The sequence below is a fragment of the Euwallacea fornicatus genome, chromosome 16 (assembly GCF_040115645.1).
Source record: "Euwallacea fornicatus isolate EFF26 chromosome 16, ASM4011564v1, whole genome shotgun sequence".
Lineage (NCBI taxonomy): Eukaryota > Metazoa > Arthropoda > Insecta > Coleoptera > Curculionidae > Euwallacea > Euwallacea fornicatus.
The window spans coordinates 247142-274740 of record NC_089556.1 but is presented as its reverse complement, the minus strand read 5'-3'; the positions used below and the strand labels follow the sequence as shown (position 1 = coordinate 274740).

The 27599-nt window shown below is 38.5% G+C and overlaps 2 protein-coding genes across 3 annotated transcripts; both read left to right on the top strand.

The window, feature by feature from the left end:
• Positions 1-1429: 1429 nt before the first annotated feature.
• On the top strand, positions 1430-10298 carry LOC136344209 (uncharacterized). Its single transcript, XM_066291439.1, has 6 exons — positions 1430-1778; positions 2244-2379; positions 2432-2680; positions 3913-5496; positions 5997-7076; positions 7129-10298. The coding sequence occupies exons 1-6, from the start codon at positions 1488-1490 to the stop codon at positions 10260-10262; spliced, it is 6474 nt and encodes a 2157-aa protein (XP_066147536.1). The 5' UTR covers positions 1430-1487; the 3' UTR covers positions 10263-10298.
• Positions 10299-17135: 6837 nt separating this feature from the next.
• On the top strand, positions 17136-26594 carry LOC136344212 (YLP motif-containing protein 1-like). Of its 2 annotated transcripts, XM_066291445.1 has the most exons (8): positions 17136-17283; positions 22988-23207; positions 23319-25017; positions 25076-25326; positions 25383-25662; positions 25721-26005; positions 26060-26208; positions 26266-26594. In XM_066291445.1, the coding sequence occupies exons 1-8, from the start codon at positions 17263-17265 to the stop codon at positions 26331-26333; spliced, it is 2973 nt and encodes a 990-aa protein (XP_066147542.1). In that variant the 5' UTR covers positions 17136-17262; the 3' UTR covers positions 26334-26594. The 2 variants fall into 2 exon arrangements, with proteins under 2 accessions (XP_066147542.1, XP_066147541.1); XM_066291444.1 differs by having other exon boundaries at positions 22988-25017.
• The last annotated feature ends 1005 nt before the right edge of the window (positions 26595-27599 follow it).

Genomic DNA, 27599 nt, shown 5'->3' with positions numbered 1-27599 from the left:
AATATTCTAAGATACCCTACCTCATAGTGATTAAGGATTCTTGTATTCAGATCCACTCGTTTTAATAATTAATAATCGATAAATAACGTTTTATGCGACGCTGTTATTAATTGAAAGATTAATATCGGTTCGCTTTGTGAATTTGAACAACCGATCAGAGCAGGTCAGATCTGGAGTGTCGTCGGGTCGACCGCTGCATAGTTCGTCTTGGCAGCTCGTGCGGCCGCGTTCAAACAAAAATAAAGGACCAGAATCCTTCGGAGCGGACTCTAACTGCGCTTTGACGTTGAATGAGCCAAAACCTTTGAAAGTGAAAGTATTGAATCACGTATCCGTGACGAATTTTTTCCACGTTCATAAAACCTCTAATAAGCTTCTTAAGGTTACATATTTGCAAAAGGCCAATTTTCAACGAAAAAACTCGCCATCTATATGTCAGGGCTGGTATTTCTGGGACTATCCTCTCGTAATTAAAGTTCATCTTACTCAACGGAGGGAATTTGAGGACGAGCGTCCCTTCCGTTAGTACGTCTCTGTCCTACTAATCCAATTAATCCGAAACAATGTCACAGTTTGAATAATGAATTGAACTTGAATTGTCACACTTGATCACCACTACAATCTGCTACATGTTCGCTGAAGCCGTACGAAATCCCCCAACCTACATGATCACACCAAAGCGTTCGTTATTATTCATTCGACTACAAATTCAGTAATTGCGAGTGCAAATGAGGCTAATTAGCGACTTGAAGAGGTGCATCCTCGTTGTTTTGGTCAGCGGTTGTGGTCCTGTGCAATCACTCATTGTAGCTTTCATTGAAACAATAACGTTGTTGTCTATTAAATCCTTTAATCCGAATCGGACCAAACACATCTTTAGAAGGTTTATCGTGTTTTTTAATCATCATTTTTTCAACACCATCTTTCAATGCTGCAATTAGCCACGGATTATACTGTAACACATTATCAACACTAATAATGACTCTCGGGTTTTGGTTCATTACCATTATAGAAAGCCGAAGGTTGTTCTTCCTTGCAACAGTTTTATCTCGTATATGTTATTACTTGAGCAGAAAGTGGAAAAAAATCGGTAAAAACGTGGCCATTATGGATTACATGGACTGTGATGTTTCAATTGCAGGTACAGATCATCTGCAATTAAGATCTTCTGGTTAAAAGAAGTGTGAATAACGCGTGAAGATCGAGCTGCTACCGCAAGTTTAAATATGAAGTGCGTTCTGAAGTTATCCTCATTACGTTACGTAATTAGTAATTAATGATTCAGCATTTGCAATTGCCCATCTTTCAAGCCTTAAGCAAACAACATACATTCAGTTGAAAAACTAATTTGTCTCCAATCTAATCTAATATGCACATAATCTGCGCAAATATACCAAAATTACCTTTTTATTCCACCAATTATCTGATACTAATAACCCTCATGTCACATCAAAACCACAACCGTTTTTCCCATGTGGTGACACTAAATGGGCGAAATGAAGAGTCTGCGATCGTTGTCTTGCCTTGTGATAATCTTAGTTCAAAGTGATATTCAGTTTTCAAGTGAGGCTTTCGATGATGTTGCGGTTAATGTCACTGTATCTGGTCTTGCAATGTACGTAAAGGAAGATGATGTGGATAACGATACGAATGACAGTGATTGGGATCACCATCGCCACTATCATTCTAGTCGTTATTCCATGCCAACAATGCGAACTACTGGTTACATAGAGTCGGCGGACCCATGGAACTCCCCCATTACAACTTCTTCCGGTTTTGTAAGTGACAGTGTGTTTGCAGTATTTTTTCTGAATATCAGTCAAAAAGTAAATTTTTAATGAGTAGCAAAAGCGTAAGGGAACGTTTCCAGGTCAAATGTATAAGGTTTTCACACGAACATGCAAGATGTGGGCATTCAATTTTTGACTGTTCCAGAGATTACGAGACATTTAGATCGAACTTGGTAAAATGGAAAAAACTGAGGAAACAAAGTAATCCATAAATGCACCAAACATGACGCAAACGTCTCTTAGGTGCTCTGGAATAAGAAAAAAAAAAACAAAAAACGAAAATTTTTACTTCCAACAATGATTTGCGTTTCCTGCCAATTAGCTGCGATTCAGCATCACTAGACCATCTGTAGTTGTTTTGTCACATGCTAATTACGTAAAATCAATACTACGATTATCAACAATAATTGAAAAAACAACTCCCGCAACCAACCAAATTAAGCGTCTTTCCAGCAATGCCCCACCAAAATCCAAAATTTGAGCAAAGATCTGAGTATCACGTGGCCGAACACGAACAGTGGACGAACTGCGGTCTCAGAGCCCCTATGCATCGATCACGACTTGAAAATAGTCACCAGGCAATGTGAAGGTAGAAAAAGGGCGTAGAAGCTTTCGATTCATATGAAGGATATGTGTTTCAGAGAATGCATGGGACAGTGAACCTACAACACCCTGCACCCCTCAAAAACCGATCAACCCTTGCCCGGCAAACCTTGCAACAAATAAAAATGGGCGATATTGCTATTCCGTTCTGCCATCCACAACTTTTCTTCCAGAGTGTCCATATCCCCGTCAGGCTAGCTGGGAGGATTATGTGGACCTAGACATAATATCTTCAACTCCTGTTTGGATCCCTGTGCAAAGGGAAGATTCGGATATCTATGGAATTGGTAAGAAACAAATACGTAAAAGATTGAGGTTTTAAGGGAGAAACGGGTAGTTCCCTATATTTTTCCCTTAGCTTCCTGCAGGTTTTATAAGGGCGTGGCAAAAATAAGTGTTGTATAAATCCAATGAAAAAATAATTAATACCGAGTTTTATAAAGGTTCCAGTTCCGGTTGGTTCCGGTAAAAAAAATTAAATTCTGGCACTGAACCCAAAGGCCCCTAACAGGGATCTTTCAGGGAGTCCATTTTTTTAGTAAATTAACATTTCAGAAGTGTTTCTGAGGAAGCATACAACGTACCTCACGATTCATGAAGCCTCCCTCATGTCTCAGAAACCGGCTAGGCGGTTTATTTTAAATTTGTTCATTTGAGTATCTTCAAATTGCAGTTTTTGGTGTGGTCAAGATCATTTCCTTTTGCCATTGGCGTACGTTTTTATGCTGAAAAATGATGCCAACTGTAGGGAAAAAACATTTTGCGTATTTTCAACCGCAATTTGTTTCACATTCTATGAAAAAGCATCGTCAAAAGCGCCGTGATGTGGAATTTTATAGAAAAGACTGACCGCTTTTCGAATACGAAATTTTATGTGAAAATCCTGAATTTAATGCGAAAATCATTTGAACTCTCTCGTTACTGGCATTAAATAATGATTTCTGAGGTTGCTAGGGGAACTCAGGCAACTATAATTATTTTATTGTTTTCGGTTTAACAAAGAAGCTGGAGCGCTGAACGTCCTCAGTTCAATCCTTCCGCCCTCCATAACTGTTTTTTTTATATGAATTTTTTGTCAATGACAATAACACTATTTGCTAAAATTGATTGAAAATAATAAAAATAATTCATTTGCCTAGGTTTATAATTATTTATTTAAAATTACAATGAAGCTGTACTTTACGAAGTTTTTGACGATGCTCTTTCCTAGACTGCAAAAAAAAATTGAGGTTAAAATGGCCCTAACAGCATTTTCTTAAAATTAATATCTATTTTTTCACGTAATGTGCGCCAAAGGCAAAAGGAAATGATCTTGACCACACCAAAAACTGCAATTTGAAGATACTCACCCAACCAAAATTTGAAATGAATGGCGCGAGCGGTTCCCGAGATATAATGGCGGATCAATAAATCGCGAGACGCGCTACATACTTGATGAAACCATCGGAATTTTTCAAAAAAATGAAATTTGCTACTTGAAAATAAAGGAACATCCGAATGATCATCCCCTATATTTCAGATCTATATCGGTACATTGAGCCCACGAAGAAATACAAAACCCCCTACCGAATATGCACCAGCAGCTGCAAGACCTTCTTTTACAACAACACCTTCATGGATAAAAAATGTTTAGTGTACCATAACAACACCCACATTGAGGGTGTTAGTTGTAACGATTTTTATCCTGCTATATGCGTATATGATGCCCTTCAGTATCAAACTAGCAGCTACTGCGGAGCTTCACACAGTCGGCAGCTATGCAAACCGGGGGAATATGAGCCCACTTCACTTTGCTATTGTGAAGCTGTGGACGCGGATCATGCGGTCGATAAAGAAGCACCTGCTGAGTTCTTGCAGCCCTATCAAAACCTTTTGTTCCCTAACACGACTTGCAGGATCGGTTTGAGCCAAAATGATTTATCCCAGTTTGTTTGGGCGGACAATTCTACAATTAACTACACATACTGGGCCCCAACTGTGAACTTTTCCTATGACCTGGGATTTCTGACAGACCAAGGTTGGATATTGGGAAACACCAGCACCTCCAACTGCATAATACACGAGCACCGACTCCATAACGAAGAATTGTTAGGTAATTTGACTCTAAGCCGCGATGGAGAGGTTTATGAGTTGAATATAACCAATTACACGAACTTTTTGTCGGTAAATAACAGGAAACCTCAGGTTTATTGTTTCACTGATGCTGACGGCAGAAGCATTTTGCATCGCATTAGCGATTTGGATAGAAGTACCACATATAATGATAGCAGAATCTTCACAATTAGGTTTCTCCCCATTGATCTTGATCAGTCCGGGCCAGGACACTATTGGTGTCAGGCCTTTTTGTATCCACATCTCGCAGTGACCACTTCAAATACAGCTCAACCTTCAAGAGGAAATTTGGATTACGTGGTTCATGTCAGGCTGAACAATTACGAAGACGAGCAGCTCAACCTTTCCGAATATCCACTTACTTCGGAAAACCTGGAAACTCTGCAAAATCTGTTTAAAAACGAGCTTCCCGCAAATATCTCTTTCTACCCCAGGATCTTCAAAATAAGCGCCCTTGATGAAATCACGAAGGAGATCAATATTACTTTCCATCTCACCTCCTCCAAAACTGAGGACAACATGGATGAGTACAACAACCTTCGAAACATATGCAAGAATCAGCGTTTGTTCGAATTCATCGAGTTTCGACACGTCCATTACTGTGCTGAACAAACTGAATTCAATTATATGAAGCAAGTTCTAACATGGCCCCTTACAATGTTGGGGTACCACACAAATCCTCAAGATGGATATTGCGTCACCAAAAATGTGACTTTGGTAACCAGAGAATGCATTGGGGGCTATGTAGATGGGGCGTATTGGTCCAGCTTCACTGGGCAATGCGATTTTTACCCCTCCTCACTTCTAACGGGCAAAATTGTTAACATAACGCGTCATGGTGGAGAATGGGAGTTTCAAGAAGGTCTGGAAAATTTGACAGCTCTGTCTCAGAGCATGGAAATGACCAGCTTCAGCACTTTGGACTTTGCCCTTGTGACCAAGTTCATGAGTGAAATCTCTAATTTTAAACCGAACATGAGCCAAGTTACAGGTGAGTAACGGTCAATTTACGGTTTAATACTGTTTGCGTTCCTAGAAGCGGAAGCCATAACTTAATTTTTTCTGAAGATAGCTGGTTCCAATTAAATATGCTCAGAATATCAACCAGCCAGAGAAATGAACAAAAAAGGTCTCCAACAAAATCCAAAATTTTCTCGATTTATCCCGAACTAGCATAGACGTGGTGCCTACTTCCTATCAATTTTAAAAATTAATGATCTTCGACATTATTGGAAATTCGTAGTCACTGAAATTTCCAAAAAGATATCCAAGAGCGGATCAGGTGCAAATTACCAGAAACCAGAACGAACTCAAAACTATTTCTTTATGTGAATGTCATTTCGAGAAATTAAAAAATATTTAAGGCAAAAGCTACGCTACTGGTGCTTACATATTTCAAGACTTCCAATTTCCCTTTAGAATCTCTGAAACTTCTGCTATCTTCGTCGGTTTTGACCCCAACAAGTATTTTAAGTCTCCATCTAATTTTAGATCTGGTAAACAACCTAATGATGGTCTCTAGAGAAGTTCTACGCAGCGCCCAAATGAACTTCAGATCCACAGACCTATTGCTCGAATCCGTGGATAAAATCCTGGAACAATCTGAGGTTGGTGAATGGAAGAATACCAGATTCGCAGTTAAATCTACCATCCTCAAAGACGTATGCAGTTTCCAGCTAAAAAACTGCACAGATTTCAAGAACTGCGACATTCAACCAGTCACCTGCAGTACTGTTTTCAACTTAACCGACTTGATAGCTCAGAACGTCTATGCCACTGTTAATCTATCCGCAAAGCTTCATCAGCAAATTAAGGATTACAGTTTTGGAAACCAAAGCTACATTCCAAAGCTGGTGATATCAGTTTATTATGGCTCTCAGTTGTTCGTGGAAATGAGTAGCTTGAGGAGTTCGAGTCTTGTAATCGGAGTTCAGCTCCCTGGCTTCAATAATCAAGATTTCATGGGACCAATAACGATTCGATACTTTAAAAATTCGGCAAGTTACCTTTCCTATAACTGCTCCTATTGGAACTTCAGTGATGACTCCACATGGGCCTCGGAAGTCACTGAGAAGTTCACTGAGGTGATTACATGCGACTTTTATCATATTACAAACTTCGGACTTCCAGTTTCCGCCGAAGTGGCCAAAGACAATGAAATAAAAGTAACCGAAGAAATGGGTATTCTTGATCATGTGATTGCCAGAAAGAAGCATCCAATTGAAAAATACTTGGAGACTGACCATTGCTCCCAAACCGTCGTTAGGTCCGCTTTGGACAAATTTTGCATCGCAGACAATCTAATCATGGTTCCCATCAACTGCTCCCGCAAGTTGTCAATTCAAGCTCCAATGTCTCATATCTTAGAAAACTGCTCCACCTTGGTGGAAAATAACCTGCAGTTATTGGATGTCGTCAATTTGTTCAATTCGAGCCTGTATGATTCAGCTTTGATGATGCTGCTCAATCCAACGTCAACTTATCAAAACGTGACCGCACTTGACCTTTTTATCGTGATTTCGATTCTGAAAGCGATATCTAATGAAACGTTGGACATGTCAATTCTTGCAGGTAAGTGGAGCTTAAAACACGTAAAATGATTTAATTATTGACCTAACTATAGAGCTAGTGAATAACGTCATGAACGTCCATACAGAGATCCTTTACAACGTCCAGTCGAATTATAAACTTATGGACATAATGCTAGCTTCAATTGAGAATGCTGTGGCTAATGGAGAAAGTGGAGAATGGAAGACTAAAAACTTTGCTATTAAGTGTTTGAAGATTGATGCAACTGCCAGAGGAGTAGTCCTAGCAAATTGCTCTGAGGTTGGAAATATCTCTTTGTCCTGTGGTTTTCAAATTTTCACCAGTCACAAGCAAAATTCAACTTTAAGCAACGGAAGTGTGAATGCTCTTGTGCTTTTGTCTAAGTCTCTATACTCTCAACTTCAGAACTACAAAACTGATACCAATAACGTTATCCCAAGGCTAATAATCTGCATTTACTGTAGCTCAGAAATCGTTATAGATCCAAAATCCTTATTTTCCATGATCTTTGAAGTGCAACTTCCAAACTTCAACGAGAAGTTCCAAGGTCCTTTGTCAATCTTCCACGAAAGAGACAGTTTCAGTCAATGCAATTGCTCATTTTGGAAATTCAATGCAAATAACAAAAGTTCCTGGATTGTTGAGAATAGTGATGTCACTGATCATGTAGCTCAGTGTGATTTTTATCATTTGAACCGATTTAGGTTTCCCAGAGACGATCGTCAGTCAGTTTGGTGGAAAAACTATCGTGGTTATAGGAAATTGGGTTATTCAGATGCATACCCTAAAGGTATGTTTGACCCTAATATATTAAATAAATGCCAGAACTCTATGGAACCTGGAAAACTCCTAAAACAAAACTCCTCCGAGAGTTTCTACATGATTGAAATCTTGGAAAATGCCAAGCAGTTTCCATTTAAATCTTTAGATGATTTTGCAGAATTCCTGAATTCGTTGTTTGCTACTAATGAGGACATGGCTGACAGTGATTCAACACTGAAGAACATGGACAGAATCTTGAAAGGTTTCAAAGATACTAATCTGGCAATGACAGAAAACTTCACATTGATGACCGTGGGCAGCAATGACTCTCAACATTTTCAAGGCTTGGTGATCACGGAAAATCACCAAGTAAGTTGCCTCTTTAGTCCTCAAAAGCCCAACAAAGGGGAAGTTTCGATAGTATTCAGTCCAGAATTAGTAAGGCAAATATCAGCAAGTAAATCCAGAATTATTATTGCGATTTTCTATAACACTCGGTGGTTTCCGTCTACAAAAACCGTCATTAACCCAATTGTTGAAGTCCTAATTCCAGACCTCTATCAAAATCTCCAAGGAAAAATATTGATCAAATACCCCAACGCTCTCAATGGCAAATGCGCGTATTGGGACTTCACTATAGATGATTGGAGACCTGAATCTGCGAGTACATTGGACGAGAGCAACATAGTGACGTGTACCTTCAACCACGTGACTCAGTTTGCATTGGTCACCTGCTGCCTCAATATTACTGCAGATCTCACAGACATTCAGAATTCCAATCTAACTTCTTTGGAGAAACTAACTCAAATCTACAGTATTGCCCAAGAGCACCATCTGATCCTTCAACCTATAGATGTGTCCTTGATATCCCAAATCATCAACGGTTCCCTGAGCAATGACACAATCACTACACTTATATCAAAAATAGTAAGCACTTTATTTCAAGTACCAAAAGACACGTTGAATAAGTCCCAAGTGCAATATTCTGCCACTGATCTCCTTCTGTACTCTGTGGAGAGAATGATGAGCCAAGTGAGTAACTTAGAGCTGCACCATGATAATTTTTCAGTAATTGTTAAGAACTTGGACAAGACTAATGTGACGGGGGTGATTTTGCATAACTGCGGAGATTATAACTGTAACTTTGAGTTTATTGACTATTTTGATTTTCACGTTAGTAACTTTACTAGAAATGGATCCATATGGGCCGTGGTAATTTTGGATAGTGATTTGGTGAAACAGATTAAGAATGCCACGACAACTCCAAAGCTGGCAATTAGTGTGTATTACAGTAATGTATTTTTCAATGAAAAAAAAGCTCAAAGAGACACCACTAAGATTTTTGGAGTAACTTTTCCAGGCGTTTCCAAAGGTATAACTTCAAATATTAGTGGAAGTGTGAGAGTTATGAATAGGCTGAGCTTTGTCAATAGGAACAGTCAGTGCGCTTTCTGGAATTATTCGCAAGGCTCACGAGCAAAACTTGGAGAATGGGCCAACGAATCCAGAAAGCAGCCTGATCACTCCGTGGGCGTTTGCACGTACTCCCACGTTACCCATTTCGGAATGTTGCTGGCCAATGATGACGAGTTAGACTTCGATCCAGTCCTCAATATTATAACCAAAGTAGGGTGCGTTCTGTCTCTTTTTGGGGTTTTTGTAATCCTCCTCACAGCTATTGTCTTTAAAAAATGGAGACAAAATACTGGGAACAAGATCCTAGTTCACTTTTCCATCGCAATTTTCATCAAAATTGTAGCTTTAAATGTCAGTTCCTACATTAAAACTATTTCTGAAGACTATTGGTGCACAGTCGCAGGGTGTGTTTTGCATTATGCCATTCTATCTGAATGTGCATGGATGCTCACAGTCGCGATTCTCCAGTTTAAGCGATTTGTCCAAGTTCTTGGAGGTCCACCAAAGAACATTTTAGTCAAAGCTTTGGTTTGTGGTTGGGTTTTCCCAACCATCCCCGTAATTTGCGTTATTGCCATAGAACCTTCCAACTACATAGAGAGTTTGGCGACTTTGTGCTACCCCTCCAATTTGGGGCTCTACCTGGGAGTGTGGCTCCCTGTGCTCGTTATCTTATCGATAAACTTCGTTATTTTCATTTTCATCATCTACAACGTGTTTCATAAGAAGACCGAGTGCCTCGACAACACCAATCATGACGTGTTATTCCAGTGGAGATTGGCTTTATTACTCTTCTTTATGCTGGGTGTTAACATGGCTTTTGGGTTCCTTGGCCAGATAAACGGGGATCGTCTGTTTACTTATTTGTATTCAATCAGCGCCTCTCTTCAGGGTTTTCTATTGTTCCTGTTCTTTATCGTATTCAATAAAAGCACCAGGCTGTTGTATGCGCAGTCGATTAAGCACCGATTTGATGCTAGAGGCATTTTCCAGGTCTGGCAGAGGTCTAATACAAGGCGTAGGCTGTAGAGATTGATCAAAATAAAAATCGCTTATAAATTTAAATTGTTGTTTCTGTTCGTTCTCGATTAAGGAAAAAATAGTTATTCGCACTTGTGCAAGTGTTAGATACGAAAGCGATAAGACTTGCAAGGGCACTACCAACAAAAGCAAGACCAGGGCAATTTTGGCCTAGCTCCGAAGCAGTAATAGAATTGCTCTAAGAAACTAAATTTTAATCAAAAAGATCAATCACAGTAAAGACTGAGTGGGTATTGACGTGGGAAATTTTTTGAAAGAAAAAAAAACTTTCGATAAGATCAATTCTGCGATTTAAAGAGGCATTGCAACCATCACTAACTTAACGCTAGCACCGTTCTCTCGACTCGTTCAGTGACCATCTGCCATTAAGCAGCTTCATTACGTAACTGACCAAACTGGCCAAGGCGACCACTTATTAAAGTAAACAATTCCAAATTGATCTCTCTCAAAACCTATTAATAACGTCATTTTTGTCTATCGAACAAGCTGCCAAATAATTATGATTTCAACGATGATAAATATTTGCGTTTAAGAAAAGTAAAAGTTGATGTGTTCGGTGGATAATGAACCGTGACCAAGATTGCTACACAAAATCAGAAAGTAAGCCATATTGTGACAGGTTTACAACTTTTTTATCGACATTTTGGTCCAAAATTTGCGTGTCGAAGACGTTTTGTTTTTATAATAGGGTTATTCAATACAAATAAGAATGTAAAATTAGACGGGTTTATGTAACGTTCCGTGAATTCGTTCGAGAGAAAGAAAAAATGAAGGCTTTACCTGGTTTTTGCATCACCCTAAGACGAAGCCACAGGTAAAAGCGTCAATAGTAAATTCTCCCTAGTACTAAGGCCGAACGCTTGTGTAAGAATCACGGATACATTGCGATAGTACTGCAGTTGATAATTGAAGAAGAAGAAACCAATGAATTCTCGATTGTTGGCGCTTATGAGACATAAATTGAGCTTGGACCCAAACATGATTTTTCATAAAATTATGGGCAGGAGCCCCCTTCGAACGTTCGTTAACATGCAGTGTGACCCATTTGTTTCGGGGTCAGCTCTGTAAAAAGTTTATCGATTGGGCGACCTAGCCCGGATTGTTTTTTAATTATAGAGCTCGATGAACTGCACACTTTCAGCAAAAACGGCCTGATTGACATAAAATTCAAGGCCTGCTATGACAGCAAAATTTTAATAAAACACATTTGCGATTGTTTTAGAAAAAATCTGTGCACGCCGCTGGATTGAACATCTCTCAAAACGGGCCTGTACGAAATTTTGTCGAACAATTTGAAGTAGTAACGATTTTGTAGAAGAATTAAAAAGGCACACTGGGTGCTTGCTTACTTTCAAAAATTTATAGTTTAAAACGACTTAGTTATGGCTTATACGGAATAAATAAACCAAAAAGAAATTAAAATTACATCACGAGAAACAATTAAATTTAATGTATTCATAATAGAATTCATCGAAAATATGCATTATGCGTTGCACAGTACTTCCACTTACCGGTCTATCTGGACGTCTGACGTCGAATTCTGCATTCCGCCGCAGCTTTTGCTGCCGAGCGCACGCACGTTGTCGCCAACAAAACACGAACAATTTCTGTTTTTTCTCTTACACTCAAATTTTCCATAATTATCACGATTAATAATTTAATTCGCATTAAGCACAAATACGTTCTGATATCGGTGTTGACGTTTGTTGCGTTTGTTTGACAGTTGAACACTTCACTCGATCGCCACAGCCGACTATGAATTTTTGAAAGTAAACAACTACTGATGGAGCAATTTTAATTGTTCTACAAAATCGTTATTACTTAAAATTTTTCGATAAAATTTCGCACCGGCCCGTTTCGAGGGGTGGCCAATCCAGCGGCGTGCACGGATTTTTTTCTAAAAAAATCCCTAATATGATTTATTAAAATTTCGCTCCTAGAAACTGTCAGAGTAGGCCTTGAATTTCATGTCAACCCGGCCATTTTCGCTGAAAATGTGCAGTTCATCGAGCTATATAATTTAAAAAAATCCGGGCTAAATCGCACGATCGATAAATTTTTTACAGACTGACCCCAAAACAAATGGATCACACTGTACGATGATAATCCTCAAAGTTCCCGATCTAGCACTTAAAGGAAAAAGAATGGTAAATATTACACTATTTGTCGACATAGTCTCCTTAGAGATTGACACTTTTCTCAGCGACGTTGTGTGGCGTTTATTCCCTTTTTTTCGTGAGAAGCTTGGAATGTTTCAAAATAGGCATATCAATCTCGGGCTCCACCACTTCATCATTGGAAAGTGTCTTTTCAAGATTGGAAATAGAAGATAATCTGAGGGGGCTCAATTTGGCGATAAGGGTGGGCGAAGAAAAAGTTCGAAATCGAGTTGATCGATTTTGGTTATCGCCACGACGGAAGTGTGGCCTGGTGCGTGGTCTTGATGAAACAAGGCTTTCTTTTTTCGCCAAATGCGGCCGCCTTTTTCTAATTTCTTCGCTCGAACGCTGCAATAAAGTGATCTAACATCCTCCGTGTGTTGTTTTTTCTCCGGAAGATAGCCAATGAATAGGACTCCACGTTCGTCCCAAAAAAGTGACCCCATCACCTCACCTGTAGATGGGCCAGCTTTCGCCTTCTTTGGAGCCGATTCTCCCCTTCGAGTCCAACGTTTTAGCTGCTCGTACGACCGCGTTTAAACAAAATTAAAGGACCAGATTCCTTCAGAGCAGACTCTAACTCCGCTTTGACGTTCAATGGGCCAAGACCGTTCGAGTGAAAGTATTGAATCACGTACCGATGGCGAATTTTTTTCACGTTCATAAAATCTCTAATGAGTTTTTTAAAGGTAAGGCCTTTGTAACACAGACAAATTTTTAACAAAAAAATGTCCATCTGTATGTCGGATACTTCTGGGACCATCCTCGTAAGTTGAACCACTGGCCTCAATCGAATTCAACAGTTTATTTGCACTTTCGACATTCTCTCGAGATCAAAATTGTTGGTGCTTCAAATATTATTCAATCGAATGCAAATACACTTCATAGTTTGAGATGAATTCTCGCCGCTTATGATCACGATCACGAAATCAAATACATTTTGCTGAAGTTCAGACTCAATATTTGAATTTGTGTTCTTCGAAGCATGAATGTTAAAGACGACAATCGTGCATTTTTCTTCGCAATTCTCACCGCAGATCGGACATAAAACATCACTTGATAATGTAACAGTTTCGCTAACCTGGTTGCAAACGGTGCTCGCATGCGGTTAATGAAGCATTTGTAATTATACGCAAGTAGAGTTTCTAAAACCTTTATTGACAAATTACCCACTATTACACATCTTCTCACACTGAATACTTATCGTTCTGAAAATTTAGTTTTTGCTATTGTGGCTTAAATACAATTTCAATGCGTTGCGTATGTACATATATGCTCATTTAAATGATATTTCGTGTGGTAAGAAGTTGTAACTGGACTTGCGTTTTAAAAGAGGTAATGAATTGAGTTCGTGACTAGCGAACTTATGTGAAATAAATAAATTTACATAAACGACATGCTGTTGGGAATTGAGATTTTGCAAGTTCATTTGTACGGGACCGCAGAGCGCACAGAGCCGGAGTGCCCTTTTCTGAGACCGCCCCTCCTGAATTCTCATTCGGATTTTTCTACGTATTTTCTTTGAAATTGCGCAATATTTTCTCTGCCAACATTAACGCTTTGTACGTGCATAAACTTACAATTCTGAGGTTAAATATTCTTTCTACAAGCAAGACATTACGTAACATGTGTACGCTAAATGAACAAATACAAACGCTCAAAACTATTTAGCAACCTACGGGGCACGCGTACGCTACAATGACATTATATACGTAATAACCATCTACATGATCATGCTTTCATGATGCTCATTATTTATTGAAGAATCGCTTCCTGATCCCTACGATAAATTATGATTTTTTGACGTTTAGGCCGGGACATTCTTCGAATTAAGTCAGCGGATATTTCGAGAGCAATAGTAAAAAATCCGGGAGATGTAACCAGAAAGGGAGGAAAATGGAACAATACACTGAAGTGCGCAATTAACGAATCACTAAAATTTTTGTGCATTATTCGCATTTAAAAAAGAGGTTTTGGAAATTTTTCTGAAATCTTGTGCATGCTTTAACACATGTCTCAAAAGATTTCATGGCACAAGACCACACAAAATATTTTTTTGTAATAATTAAAAATACTTGGACGAGCCGTTACATATTTTAATCAACAACTTAATTCAGAACACCCTTATTTTTCGAAATTAACTAAAGAGGTCCACGCTCCTCCACGAGACGCAGTTCTCCGCCAACATCGGACATTAAGTTTTGGACAGCATTCAACATCAATTTCGTTCAACTTTCCGACGAAGGTTACGTCATAGTCGTCCATTTCTGCCTTCCACCCGCCGTCTGGCGATCCATTGCGAGATGAAAATGTCCAAAATTTTCCATTTGGACGGACTTAAGACGGATCACAGGGATTATCGTTTTTTGCAACTAAAAGAATATTGTTTTCTCGAAGCCAATTCTGCATCTCCCTAGCGTAATGGCAAAATGCCAAGTCAAGCCAAAACATTCTATCATCTTCGTCGTAATGTTGACTGGCAAAATCAATTAATCTGGTGAGGTAATTGTTGATATACCTGTTATTGTCAAGAGCTTCGCCTGCTGACACATCTCACATAAATTCAAGATAATGCCTCTAGAAATCGCGGACCAAAGCAAAACATTAACAGGGAATTTTGCTTTTTTCTTGCATTCTACATCGTTAGGACACTCCTCTACATTGTCCGCATAAAAATCATGTTTTGTGACGTGAAACAAGCACCTCATGACGAACGAAAAGGAGCGAGTTGCGGACGCCGTGATTGGGACTCGCGGAGGCAATACACCTCACTGAAGGTGTTATTCATTTAGACATTTTTTACGTGAAAAGATCCCTTTTTTGTTTTTAATGTTATTCCCTTTTTTCTTCTTTCAATTTTCATCTTATCGCGTGAAAAATTTTAATTTTCCAACACTCGATTTTCTCAAATTTTCAACTAGCAACACTATAAATGCATCTTTCATGCTTATTTTGTGGAAAATCTCGGTGTCCGGTTAATTTTGAACTCCGGTGTATATATTTTTGTAAAATTACGAAATAAAGCTAAAACTCCGATGAAGATGCGACGCCATATAGGTCAATTGGCGAAACTAAAAATTACGGAATGTCGAAAATGATGCAAACCACTTTTCTCTTGATGGTCGCCGGAGGGTCAAAAGAAGAAGAAGAATGTTGTCGCGACAATGCTGCATGCACGAGAAAACAGATACTGTGTCTTTTGATCTGCCGCTGACACACCTGTTCGGTTTATTTCAAGATTCAAATAAATGATCTTCCTTAAGATTCCGACAAATTAAGTACCAACTTCAGTTTCCACGATTTCTTAACTCTTAAAGATCTACGTAAGACGTTACACACTTATTTCTGCCGATAAAACTTCTCAAGTGCTTCCATATTACACTACGTGTTGTACGTCCACACAACACACATAATGGTGATTGATCGCATCAAAAACTTACAGAGGATTAATTTATGAATATACCTAATTACTTTGTTCTTCGCACCTTTATACTCACCCCAAATAAGGGAGTGCCATAAAATTGTTAATTTTAATGCAATTAAGGTTGGTGACCTTTATTGTTAAGCAGTTTTACAATGCGCTGATAACTAGAAGTATGTTGCTGTGTTAGTATGACTTTTCAAACGATTTAGACAAAAATATTAACTTTCTACTATAATGGGTGCTAATGATTTCTAAGGTCGGAGATACCTGATGTGTGATCAGTAGAATTGTAAAAGGTGACGACTAATAGGTCAAATTAGTTTTTCTTAAGGGTCTCTAAAATTGTAGAAATTCCTTTGTTGGTTCCGAAGGTCATTCTCGAATTTCTCAAAAATTACATACTTCTTTCGACATTATCAAAAATACTGAAAAACCAAATCCAGAAGGAACTATGAAACGATGCCACGAAGAGGAAGAATTAGTTTCAGTCAATTCTATCGAAAATTAATTTGAGCAACGGGAAGGTTCAGTATTTCTTGCGCATGAAAAATTCACCTCGGAGGAAACACATTGAGACAAATTAAAACTCCACTAAAGGTAAAGAAATTCTCGAAGTCGAAGATGGTGCCGAAACAGATAAGACCAATGAGGAAATATTAATTAATATTTAATGCTGAATAATTCCTTACCGAGCACAGGATACACGATGACGACACGATTGGAAGGAAGATAAATAGTCCTGATAGTGCTGTTACAAAATTCAGGACAATAGAAATTCGTCACAGAAACCTAATATCTTTCTAAATTGCACCATAGGTGCCACCAATAATGGTGCTTAAAACTGCATATTCATTTAAAATTGCCTTCTGCTATCTTATATAAAATCCAAACGGCAATTTCGCATAAATTCCTCTTTAATAAAATTACTTCATCTCGTTTACGTAATGATTTGTAACTTCAGAAATTCCGGACGTTTCCGTCCTCCATCACTGCCCGTATGCGACAATAATCAATTGCTCATACTACACATATGAATAATGATAATACCTTTAAAAAAAAACAGCATTATACGTAATATGCATTTTCGATGGTAGATAAAGTAATTCCGCTTACCAACAAGCGCGAAACCGTCTTCGTTACTTGGCGAGGCCCCGGGCCAAAGCCACTTTCTACGAGGTCGCCCCTTTCTTCCCACATCGGACCCCCCTCGACCCACGAAGAACAAGAGATCGCCGGTCTCGGCCAGCTTCCTCAACAGTCGATAATCGCACTTCTTCAGCGATAACATTCAATTTTGAGGGTGCGCGCGATGGTACCACCCGGATTTTAGTGCAATATTTGCCAAACGGTTCTGTGCTTCTCTTCCCCGAATAAAAGAAGATTACGACAGTTTTAGTGCTTCAAAATGAGGATTATCACATTTTGTGTAAGTTTACTGAACGTCACGTCCAAAATTGATTAATCTAAATTTAATTAAACTAATTTTCAACAAAAACGGTCTTCGCTCCATTTAGCGTGAAGACGGTAAAACCGCAAATCAAATATTTCGCAGCGAGAAGAAATCAGACGTCAAGGTGTGAAGCAAAATGAATAATTCGTTCATAATCTGTATTTTATGACTGAAAGGGAAGATCATAGAATAGATCTGTTGAATATGTTAACGATGGACATCACGATGTTTGAATAATATATAATCAAACCAGCACTTTCTTTCAACAGTGTCCTCAATATTGACAGGCAGCGGTAGGGATAATGTAGTTTTAGGTATATTTTGAATTTTGGAAGACGACGAAATTGTGTAGTTCAGACTACGAATTTTTCCCTTTTTGGTCAAGCAATAAGGCCTTCCAAAAGTGAGAGATTATCATTTAATTCGTTTTCACAAATCTGTTAAGTACGTTGCTTCGAGTTAAAATTATTTAGAAGATTAGTTCAAGGATTAAATTTTTTTATTCAATGAAAATTAAATATAGAAAAACCACCTAAATTTTTTCTCGGCTTATTGGGTGAGGCACTTCAAATTAATTCACGCTTCATCAGTGTAACTTTTCCCTTCCTTCGTTCCCAAGAAACAAGTAAATAACAAACTTGCAAGATAGTTTGCAAAAACGGGTTTTTTGGATATTTCCACCGGAGTGCAAGACTAAAACGTAACATGCAGTGCATTATCGTAGTCTGGAAAAAAGTTTAATAGAAAAATGCCAAAAGCCAAGATGACCTCCGGAAGAAAAGACAGGGTTGGTGATGGTTGTCGAAAATGGAAACGTTAGATTGAAAACGTAACATCGGTATACTGTAAAAGAGGAAAATTACAAGACTCGTGAAATATATTTTGACTCATCCCAAATAATCTGAGCAGGAATTAACGCATTTTCTCAAAAATTAATTTTTTTTCCGAATATATCCCTTAAACTCATTGAAATTTTTCAAATTTTGCAACGACATGATAACGCGCTTGCCGCCACACTACACACTTATGATAGGTAGACGTAGCTGAATCTTTAGCAAACCTGTCCGAATGATATATTTCAAACATCGTACATAAAATTACATTATATACCTACCACTGACCCTCAATATCGAGGACACTCTTGAAAGAAAGTGCTCATTTGCTTATACATTATTTTAACATCACGATGACATCCGCTTGTAAGTGCTGAATAATGCCATCTTCTACGATTATCATCACAAGAAAAACATCATGATTTTTCATGCATCAAATCTCAATTACGGCTGAATAGACCATCGTAATATAGAGGATAAATCTGATTTGTGGCGATGGGAAGCTTTAGATTTGTTAGGACCTACACGTGGACATAAGCACAAATTCCAAAAGTCATCGTAGCAATATCGCCATTCGCAGTAGGAGCGTTTCAGATGATATTTCTGCTCAAAAAACTCCCATTTTGGGACTCTCGTAAACGTACTCTCATTATTGTTAATTTTTTAACTTTAAGAATTTGAAAGCCTTTCATCCCTGTTTTAGAGGGGTTTTCTAACGAAGAGTTAATCATTCTCATTACTCAAAGAAAACACGAATACGGTCTTAATTCACGGTAACATTGACGATTTTCATTTTGGGTTATCACGAAAAGGCACATAAAATCGTTTTAAATCGTGAGGCATTGCAAGTTACATTTTTGCCCTCCAAAAGAAGTCCTAAAAGGGTACGTGACTTTGATTATTATGATGAGGGAGTTCAATTCAATAAACTTGATCGATTTACACATATTGCGTATTGATTTTTACGTTAATTTAAATAATTTATCCGCGTTTTAATTTATACGAAGCTCAACTTGATTTTTCTGAATTAGCTGCGCTGGACATCTTCACGATTCGAAGCCAATTTGCTACAATTTGATAATCCTGGATCACTAATTAAATTTTCGGTGTTTACGTAATTGATTAATGTATATTCGTACCCTAATAATACATCTCATCCCGCTCTCAGAGAAGTTTTATAATTGAGAACTAAACTAAATCATCATACACCTTGAAAACGTACTAACTTATGTTCGCTGAGATGAGGAATATCGATTAAAGCATCCTTTTGTAGCCGATGACAAAGCAAAAGCCTGAATTTGAATTATGACCGTATTGAAGCACATGCAGCATTCTAAAAGAACAAAAACACTTTATTTTATCTTACATCTTCACTTGGAAGCCCGAATGAAAGTAAAGTTACATAACCGGCTGAAGAAGGTTTAGAAGAAACGCTTTTATTGCTTCAAGCTTTTGTAGCCGTGTGTCGATGATATATAGGAATGATACATTTCTTCCGCATCATCAAGTTTTAGTTGTGTTTTGAGCATTCCCTTTCACTGTATTAACAGATATTACACTCGTGACCAATCTTAAAATTACCGATGTTACATTGCTGTAACCTCTTATAGTTTTGCAGAAATTTCCATTTTAACGAAATCCAATATCTAAAAACCCATGAGATTCAAATGTAACAATAAATTTGACCCCAAAATAAAGCGCAACTAGGTCAAGGATAGTATATGCTAATTCATTATCTAAGCTGATTCTATATAAGTCAAGTATGTGAAAGTTTCCTCATGAACAGGTATACAACGACCAATGGGTCATCATCAATTGATTCTTGTTTTATCGGTAATTATTTTATTGGCCAAAGCCACATCTGTTGCGTTCGGGCTGGAATTTCAAATTACTCATCTAAATCGGTGAGCATAGAAATACAAACGGTTTGATTACGGCTTTATTGGCAGATGAAGCGTATTTGTATTCAAAGGCACGATTGAAAATTGGGAGAATGAAGATTGAATTTGAAATGGGTTGACTCATCTTCACGTTATTAATATATCTAGATTTTTAACAAGTCTTCAGTCTTCGCTTCAAGTTTCCATTTAGCTAAAAAGAGCTACAAAGCTATTCACAGTTGTAGACCATCCATAGTCCTATTATTATAATGCGGATTTCGCTAGTTGGTGATCTCATCGTTCTAAAATTCCATGGAAAAAGCCGCATTACTTCTAAAATTTCTTCAAATGAAATGTCGTTCCAACTACTTCTAGAATATGGACCATAAACTCTGTCAACATCACTGAGACTCTTGAGCAAGACCAACAGCTGCATGCCAGTTTCTCTGCTAATTGTCTCTTCCTTTTGGCCATAAATAATTCAAGTGCCCACGTTAATATGGTTTTGACTCCTTAGTTTACATAATAACCAGTTGCCATGCTTATTAGTTAACAATCGATGGTGCGTGAAGATATGGTGCATAAATGCGACTAGACAAGGCGTGGGAACTCCTATACCAAACGTCCTCTTGAGTGAATGTGAAATGCAATTTCCTTGCGGACGTGAAATTGTATTATATGTCTAAGTGTCTATTTCCAATTGTATTCGGATACCATTAATAAACCTTGTGAAGAGCGAGCTATTAAAAGAACGAATTACCTTTAGCTCCATCCCTTTCGATAATCGGATGACGAACAAACGGACAAATTTTATACTTCAATCATAAAAAATATTGATAATTAGAGAAGGATTATCAGAAACGCTCTGAAAGGACTAAGACCAAAAATGAAAAATATTGATTAAATATATTTGATATTAAAACTCTAAAACTAATTGATAAAACTATAATTTTGTCTGTTTAAACTCTAATTTACTACGTACGGTACTTACGCTCATATCGAGCAAGAACTGGAAAACGAACGCTATGAAACATATAACTATCCTTTTCTAATACACGTTCTTAAAGGAAAACAAAAGCTCGTGAAATGAACGGTAACAGCGACGGGAGCAAATCGCAGTGAGCGAATGTGACATTTTTAATGACACAAACAGCAATTTTTTTTATCCAAATTCGCACGCAAATATATTTTATACGTTGTTCCCTCTACACGTCCTTTATTTCCTTATTTATTTCTAAGCGGAATCGAAATTGGTGCTATATTTTTCATTCACTACTTTTAAAGATCGTTTTAGCGTACCACAACAATAACATATCAACCGGACTAACGTCTCTATAAACCCTGCGATATGACCACGATCTAGGCAACGAAGAAGAATCTTAATTGGCGGTTTTCAAAGCAATTAGATGCCATTAAAGCTGTAAAGAAAACATTCTAGTCTTGTGTTGGACATGGAAATGGCTGGTATCAATTTAAGTGCAAAACACTTCGCTTTTTGTCCGTCTTTATTGCTAGAGAGCCAAAGAAACAGTTTCAACCCAATAGGAAAATAATTTCACATCGCCTTAATCAACTGGGTGTTATCTAGATCACCGTAGAAACTGTCGGTTTGCACACGTCTACCCTATATTGTGAATTAGTTGGCGATTAATTGATTTCTTCGATTAGGAGCATCCAGTACCTTTGCAGGCTTAAGAAAAATGTGGATCTGACGGAGAAATAATATATCTTGTTCATCTTTGGAAAGATGGTGGGCACACGGTCGTTCCATATAGACGGTATCAGTCTCTGGAGCAAAATCGTGAAGGTATCGGTAACCATAAAAACATGAAGTTGGTTAAATTGGAGAAAACTTCCACAATTTGCAGTTCAAGAATATGCTGATTGAGAAAATTTCACTTTTTTAATGCTTTTTCATTTATACGGTGTTCCTCGTATTAAACTGTACGCTGTAAAAGGCAAGTAAAAACTTTCTAATAAAAAAAAACTTTTATTGGGCTAACATATAACTAATTCTGTGGGATTTACTATTAATTTAAATAACTATTTAGTTTTTTTGAAAAATCGCGTTTTCTAAATGCCATCTATCGACTCCAATGCAATTTTGAATTCTAAGTTGAAAATTTTGCATTACCCGGCGAAGCAAAGCTCCGCATTGATCTCGATCGACAGAAGAAAAATTCATCAATTTTGCTGATTTTAATTAATTATTAAAATGAGTAGTCCTGTGACAATTATTTTTGAATTTTTAGCCTCTGAAAATTCCCGTAAACTATGTGCCAAAATGCTAAAAGTTGTTTCCGATATTATGCAGCAACAATTGTGGAGCTAAAACGACGGATTCGAAATGAATCTGCAAGAACAGATCGAAATCTACTCCACCGGGTGATGCAAAATGTTCAACTTAAAATTCAAAATTGCGCTGAATTTGATGAACGGTATTTAGGAGCCATGATTTTTGAAAATTTAATAGTTATTTAAATTAATAATAAATCCTATAGAATTAGTTAGGTGTTAGTCCAATAAAAGATTTTTTTTGCTCTCCTGTGAAAACCCTGTGGTTTCGAAAATACAATTAATGACTTGTTGTAACGAAACATTCCGTATATACAATGTCAAACGCCTAGAACCGTCTCATTTTGACTTACTGCGCGGATATAGAAAGAGGTTAACGGTGAAGCACACCGACGAAAAAGGTTCTTTGAAAATGAAAGTAACGAATTTCTTCTTCGTGACAAAACTAAGAAGCGGCCGCAGTTGCTGAATGGTGTGCGAAGGATGTATTGGTAAATTCACTTGTTGAGGTCGCACAAACGCGGAACAGCTTAACGAAGACGAGTTATCTGGGCTTTTACTTTACTTACGTATGCAGCGTCGACCCCATTTCGCTCATTATATTCACATACAAGGAAATAGCCGGGGCGTGCCCGTCGACTGCGTAAAAACCGAATTCTTTAATCGTTTCAGACGACCTTTTGTTGCCTCGCAATTCTAGTCCAATCGGCCGAAGATCATCGGCCCAGCAGAAAGAAGAAAGAAAAGCGACAACTAGATTATTCACTGGCCCAACCCTATCCCGCGGCTCTTAACTTCAGGTCGGAAAGGCGGCTACCCACTGGACCCCAGCACCCGCCCCACTACCCTCCACCACAGTACTATCCAGGCCCACCCCGCCCATATCGCAAAGGTAGACCGCATTATCTTCCTGCACCTCCTTATGCTGTTCAAATGGAGCCTCTAATCCACTATTCTCAGCGCGATCCTCTTTACGATACTAACACTTTGTCCCCTGATACAGATGCCAGCCAAGAGTTAAGCAACAACCATGTGAGTGATCCCGTTGACCGAGGAGAAAGTGGAGACACCATCTACATACCCCATAAACCCTTAATCAAAGTGGTGGAAAAACCTGTTTACATTAAAGAACCTGAACCGATCATTGAGATCATCATCAAAGAATCTAATATCACATTACCGGCGCCTCCGCCTGAAGCTCCGATTCTTCAAAAAAAGAAGAAGGAGGAGGTACAAGTGTTCTATGTTAAATACAAGAAAAACCCGCATGGGCACGGAAAAGATGCCGTTATCTATGACAAGCCAATTCCTGCTATTTCTCCAATTGTTAAAGACGATCCTGAACCGGAGGAACAATGGAATGAACCTCCACCATCAAATTATGGGTCTTACATCAGTGATGTTACAGAACCTCCAAAACCTAGTACCACTTTGAGGACTATCATTAAGCCCGACTCTGAGATCTACCATAGTCCTGGCAATAGCATTAAGGTGACCTTCGGAAAGGAGGGTTTTGATTATGGGAAGAGATCCAGTAAACCTGAAGATTATCCAGGACCTTCACGACAGGAAGAACAAGTTCCAAGAGCAAGACAATTATCCTCCTTCTCAGACGTTTACTTTAAAAGACCCGCAAACAACTATTTTCCGGCCAGTAGCAACGAATATAGAACCGAAGTTAGACCACCTCAGCCATATCGACCATTTAACAATTTTCCACCACCACCATCATCTAATCAATTTAACAGTCGACCTCCTAACAGAGACTATAACAGTAGGCCACCACCATCATTCTTCCCGCCTCCCCAAAGCCCAAAATACCCCTTCCAAACCCCGCCATACACAAAGCCATCAAATTCACCACAACCCAGTCATTCTGGTAATTCTCAGTCATCGCGAACTTCTTTCCCAAGTTTCTCTCATTCAATCGCTCATCCGCCGCCACCACATTTTCAGTCACAATCTAAACCAAGCTTCGTCTCAGCACCTCCCCCACGATTCCAATCGCAACCTCAAATCCATGAAATTTCTCCTCCTAATCAGCGCAAACCTGTACCCTATACACCATTTGAGAGCATCCGTCCTGCAGCACCCAGCTTCTCGCAACCATTGCCACTTCACGAGCCGCAACAATCATTTAACCAACCTCGCCCCACTCAACCAACCACTCATCATCAAACCCCTGCACAATCACATCCAGGACAAATCCAGTTTAGACCAGAAACTCGATTCAATGTTCAACAATCTGCACAACCACCAAGTTTCTCTGAGGTGAACAGCCAGTTCAAGGCTATTGATCAACATCAACTCGAACCGCAACAAGTATTCCACGAGCCACCAAGGCAACCCATTCACCAACCCAACCAGTACCAGGAGCATCAGAACAACCTCAGAACAGTTTCGAAAGTGATTCCTGCAGGAGGTGAACTGCTACAAAGCTTCCCTAGGTTCGAGCAGCATTTGGTTGTGGATCCCACCACGGGACAAAATTTACCTATTAACGAAGCTGGGAAACAAAATTTCAACATTCCTCTGAAAATACCACAGCAACATCAGCAGGAATTCGGTAGGGCCAACAAACAAGTGAAACAGGTGGCTCAGAATCCTCCTTCTCCTTCTCAGTATGTGCAGGACTTCAGTCAGTACACAAACTTGGTAAACAGACAGCAGTTGGATCAGTTTACAAGGCAAAGTGTTATTAGGTCAGTTTTTATAATTTAAGGCACGCAGTGTTTCTATTAACTCATCATTATGTATTAGCACCTATTCCACAACGACTCAACGCCCGACCACCACCACTGAGGAAGCTGAGAAGCCTTCAACCACAACGAAAGACCCAAAAATCTTGGAAGCGCAACTCCCAGATGAAGTTCCTGAGGATTTACGCCAACAACTACTCTCCTCTGGAATATTAAACAACGCAGACATCTCGATCCTGGATTATGACAAAATCGGTGACATCCCACTATCAGCTTTGCCTCCAGAACAACTTGCCAACTTCTACGGGGCGGGTACATATATCCTCCATTTTCTGAATTACACATTTACCTTATGAAAACGGTTTTAGGTGGGGCTCAACAACTTGCAGCAGCAGGCAGCGAGCCTCTCCCCCAGGCTGCAGCTTTAAGCGCTAGAAGCGACGTGATTCCTAGTGTCCAGGATCAGGAAATGTCTGCAGAAGAGACGGAAATTAGTGAAGTTGCTGTGAAGCCTAATGAGGGTGTAGAGATGAAGGTGGTAAAGTACAATCCCGAGACTGATAAAGGTCAGAAGGTGCAAGAAGCTTATATCAGTGATTCTGCAAAGCAGCTGGATCCTGTGGTGCTAAATGATAATTCCTACAATCGGTGAGGGGCAGTTTTGATGTCTAGAAAGTTCTTGTGCTTAAAGAATATTTTTTTATAGATATTTGCCTTTGAAGATCAATGGGACTCAATTCCCCATACCCGACGTTCCAGAGCTTAAAGGCAAGCTCATCTCTAGTGTGGTGGTGTTAGCCCCGATTACCTACGACTTCTCCTCTACCAGGAAAACGAGAGAAGCAGCTCCCAGTGACGAAATCCAATTGATTCAAAATGAGCCTTTAAAAGAACTGTTGGCCGATCCCTCTAGAGAGAACTATAAGAAGTTCCTCGAAAATGAGGGGAAGACTAGTGTTGCCAAGCAATCAGTAATTTTGCTTGTAGCTGGGTAGCGATTCCGCGATAAGATATCGAGTTCGTTAACTTTATGTGGTTTTTTTAGAACCAAGGAAAGCAGTGGACAAGAAAAGGAAATTTACATGTATGACATAGCTTCAAGGACTGTGAGTAAACTTGATGGAGAGTTGTCTTCTGCATTTGTAGATGCAGCTGAGGCCAACTCTTCAGACAGTAAAGCGTTGCAAGAGAACGGTAAGGAAAGTTCATTCGAAATTTTTTTTTTATTATTAGGTATGAATTTTTTATAAGGTAAACCTGGATCACCAAAGGAAGCCTCCAGCCAATTGTCAAGCCATCAAACTTCAAGGATTAGTTAGCTATTTTTCACATAGATGGTGTTAGTATGTGTAAAATTTGTTGAGGAAAATCATAAAAGAATGATATTTGACTCAAGATTTATCTGAGCTTTTGGTACAACCATTTCAATGCCATTTTACCAGTAGATCTAGAGTAAAATATTATTATCACCTATTTGGTTGTGTGGTGGGTACATGGGGTGTATTTGCATTGTGTAGGCATGAAGAAATGGTGAAATTTTCTTCTCCTCTGGGGTGCTAAACTCCTCTTTATCCAATTAGCTCATATACTCATAAGTCTAAAGGTCATTTTTTGGGGGTAAATATTGTTCATTTATCCCTTAAGAACATAATTTATTAGGGAGTCATATTCGTAAATGTTCTGATACTGTATGGTGACTGCTATTATTTCTTATGTAATATTTGTGTAAATATTAAAGTGTAATATTTTTATACAATAAATCGTGGATGAATAGAGGTATGTCGTATATATGTCAATATGTACCTTATAGTTTCAGTTAAAGCATTTAAAATCTTTTCCGAACTCGTACTTCTCTAATCTTTCTCAACCTACTCAGCCTTTGTCTTCCCAAAATCTCAAAGATCAACCATGCACAACAGGTTCTGAGAGGATATCTTATGCAATAGAGAGCAGCCAGTGCTCACATAAGAACTGCTTGTGAACACCAAATTGAAAACAAACCAATTTCCCATTGACACATGAGTTTTTCCATCATTTACATACTATTGAACCAAGTTTGTATTGAATTTTTTATCAAATAAATACTGACTTTTCTCAAAAGTTAATTGATAAGTTTTGAATTGTAAAACACCATTGAATGTAATATTGATAGACCTTAAAGTTAAAGTATCACTTGACCCATTATTCCCATGAATTTTTTAAAAAGAATTATTTGTTAAAAAGTTAACAAAGAGGGGGGCAAATTTAGAGCCGCACACTATGTACAAATGCAACATGATGCCTCACAAAGTGATTTAAATTCAAACTTTCCTTGCATTTTTATTAATATCCTGAATGTATCCTTTAGTTTGTAACTCTTTTTTACTAGCTAAATCATGTTTACAATAGACCAAGTATAGATTTTACCCAACTATGACTCACCTGACGGTGCCGCAAAAAATATTCTATATGTCTCACAAACTTTTACGTTACCTAATTGAGTACTGCAAGAAACTGTTGTTGCGACACCCTCTAGATTTTCATCTTTAGTTGGTAATAAAAACGTCTGTTCGGGCTTCTTCACTAACCCGATTTTGTTAAAAAAT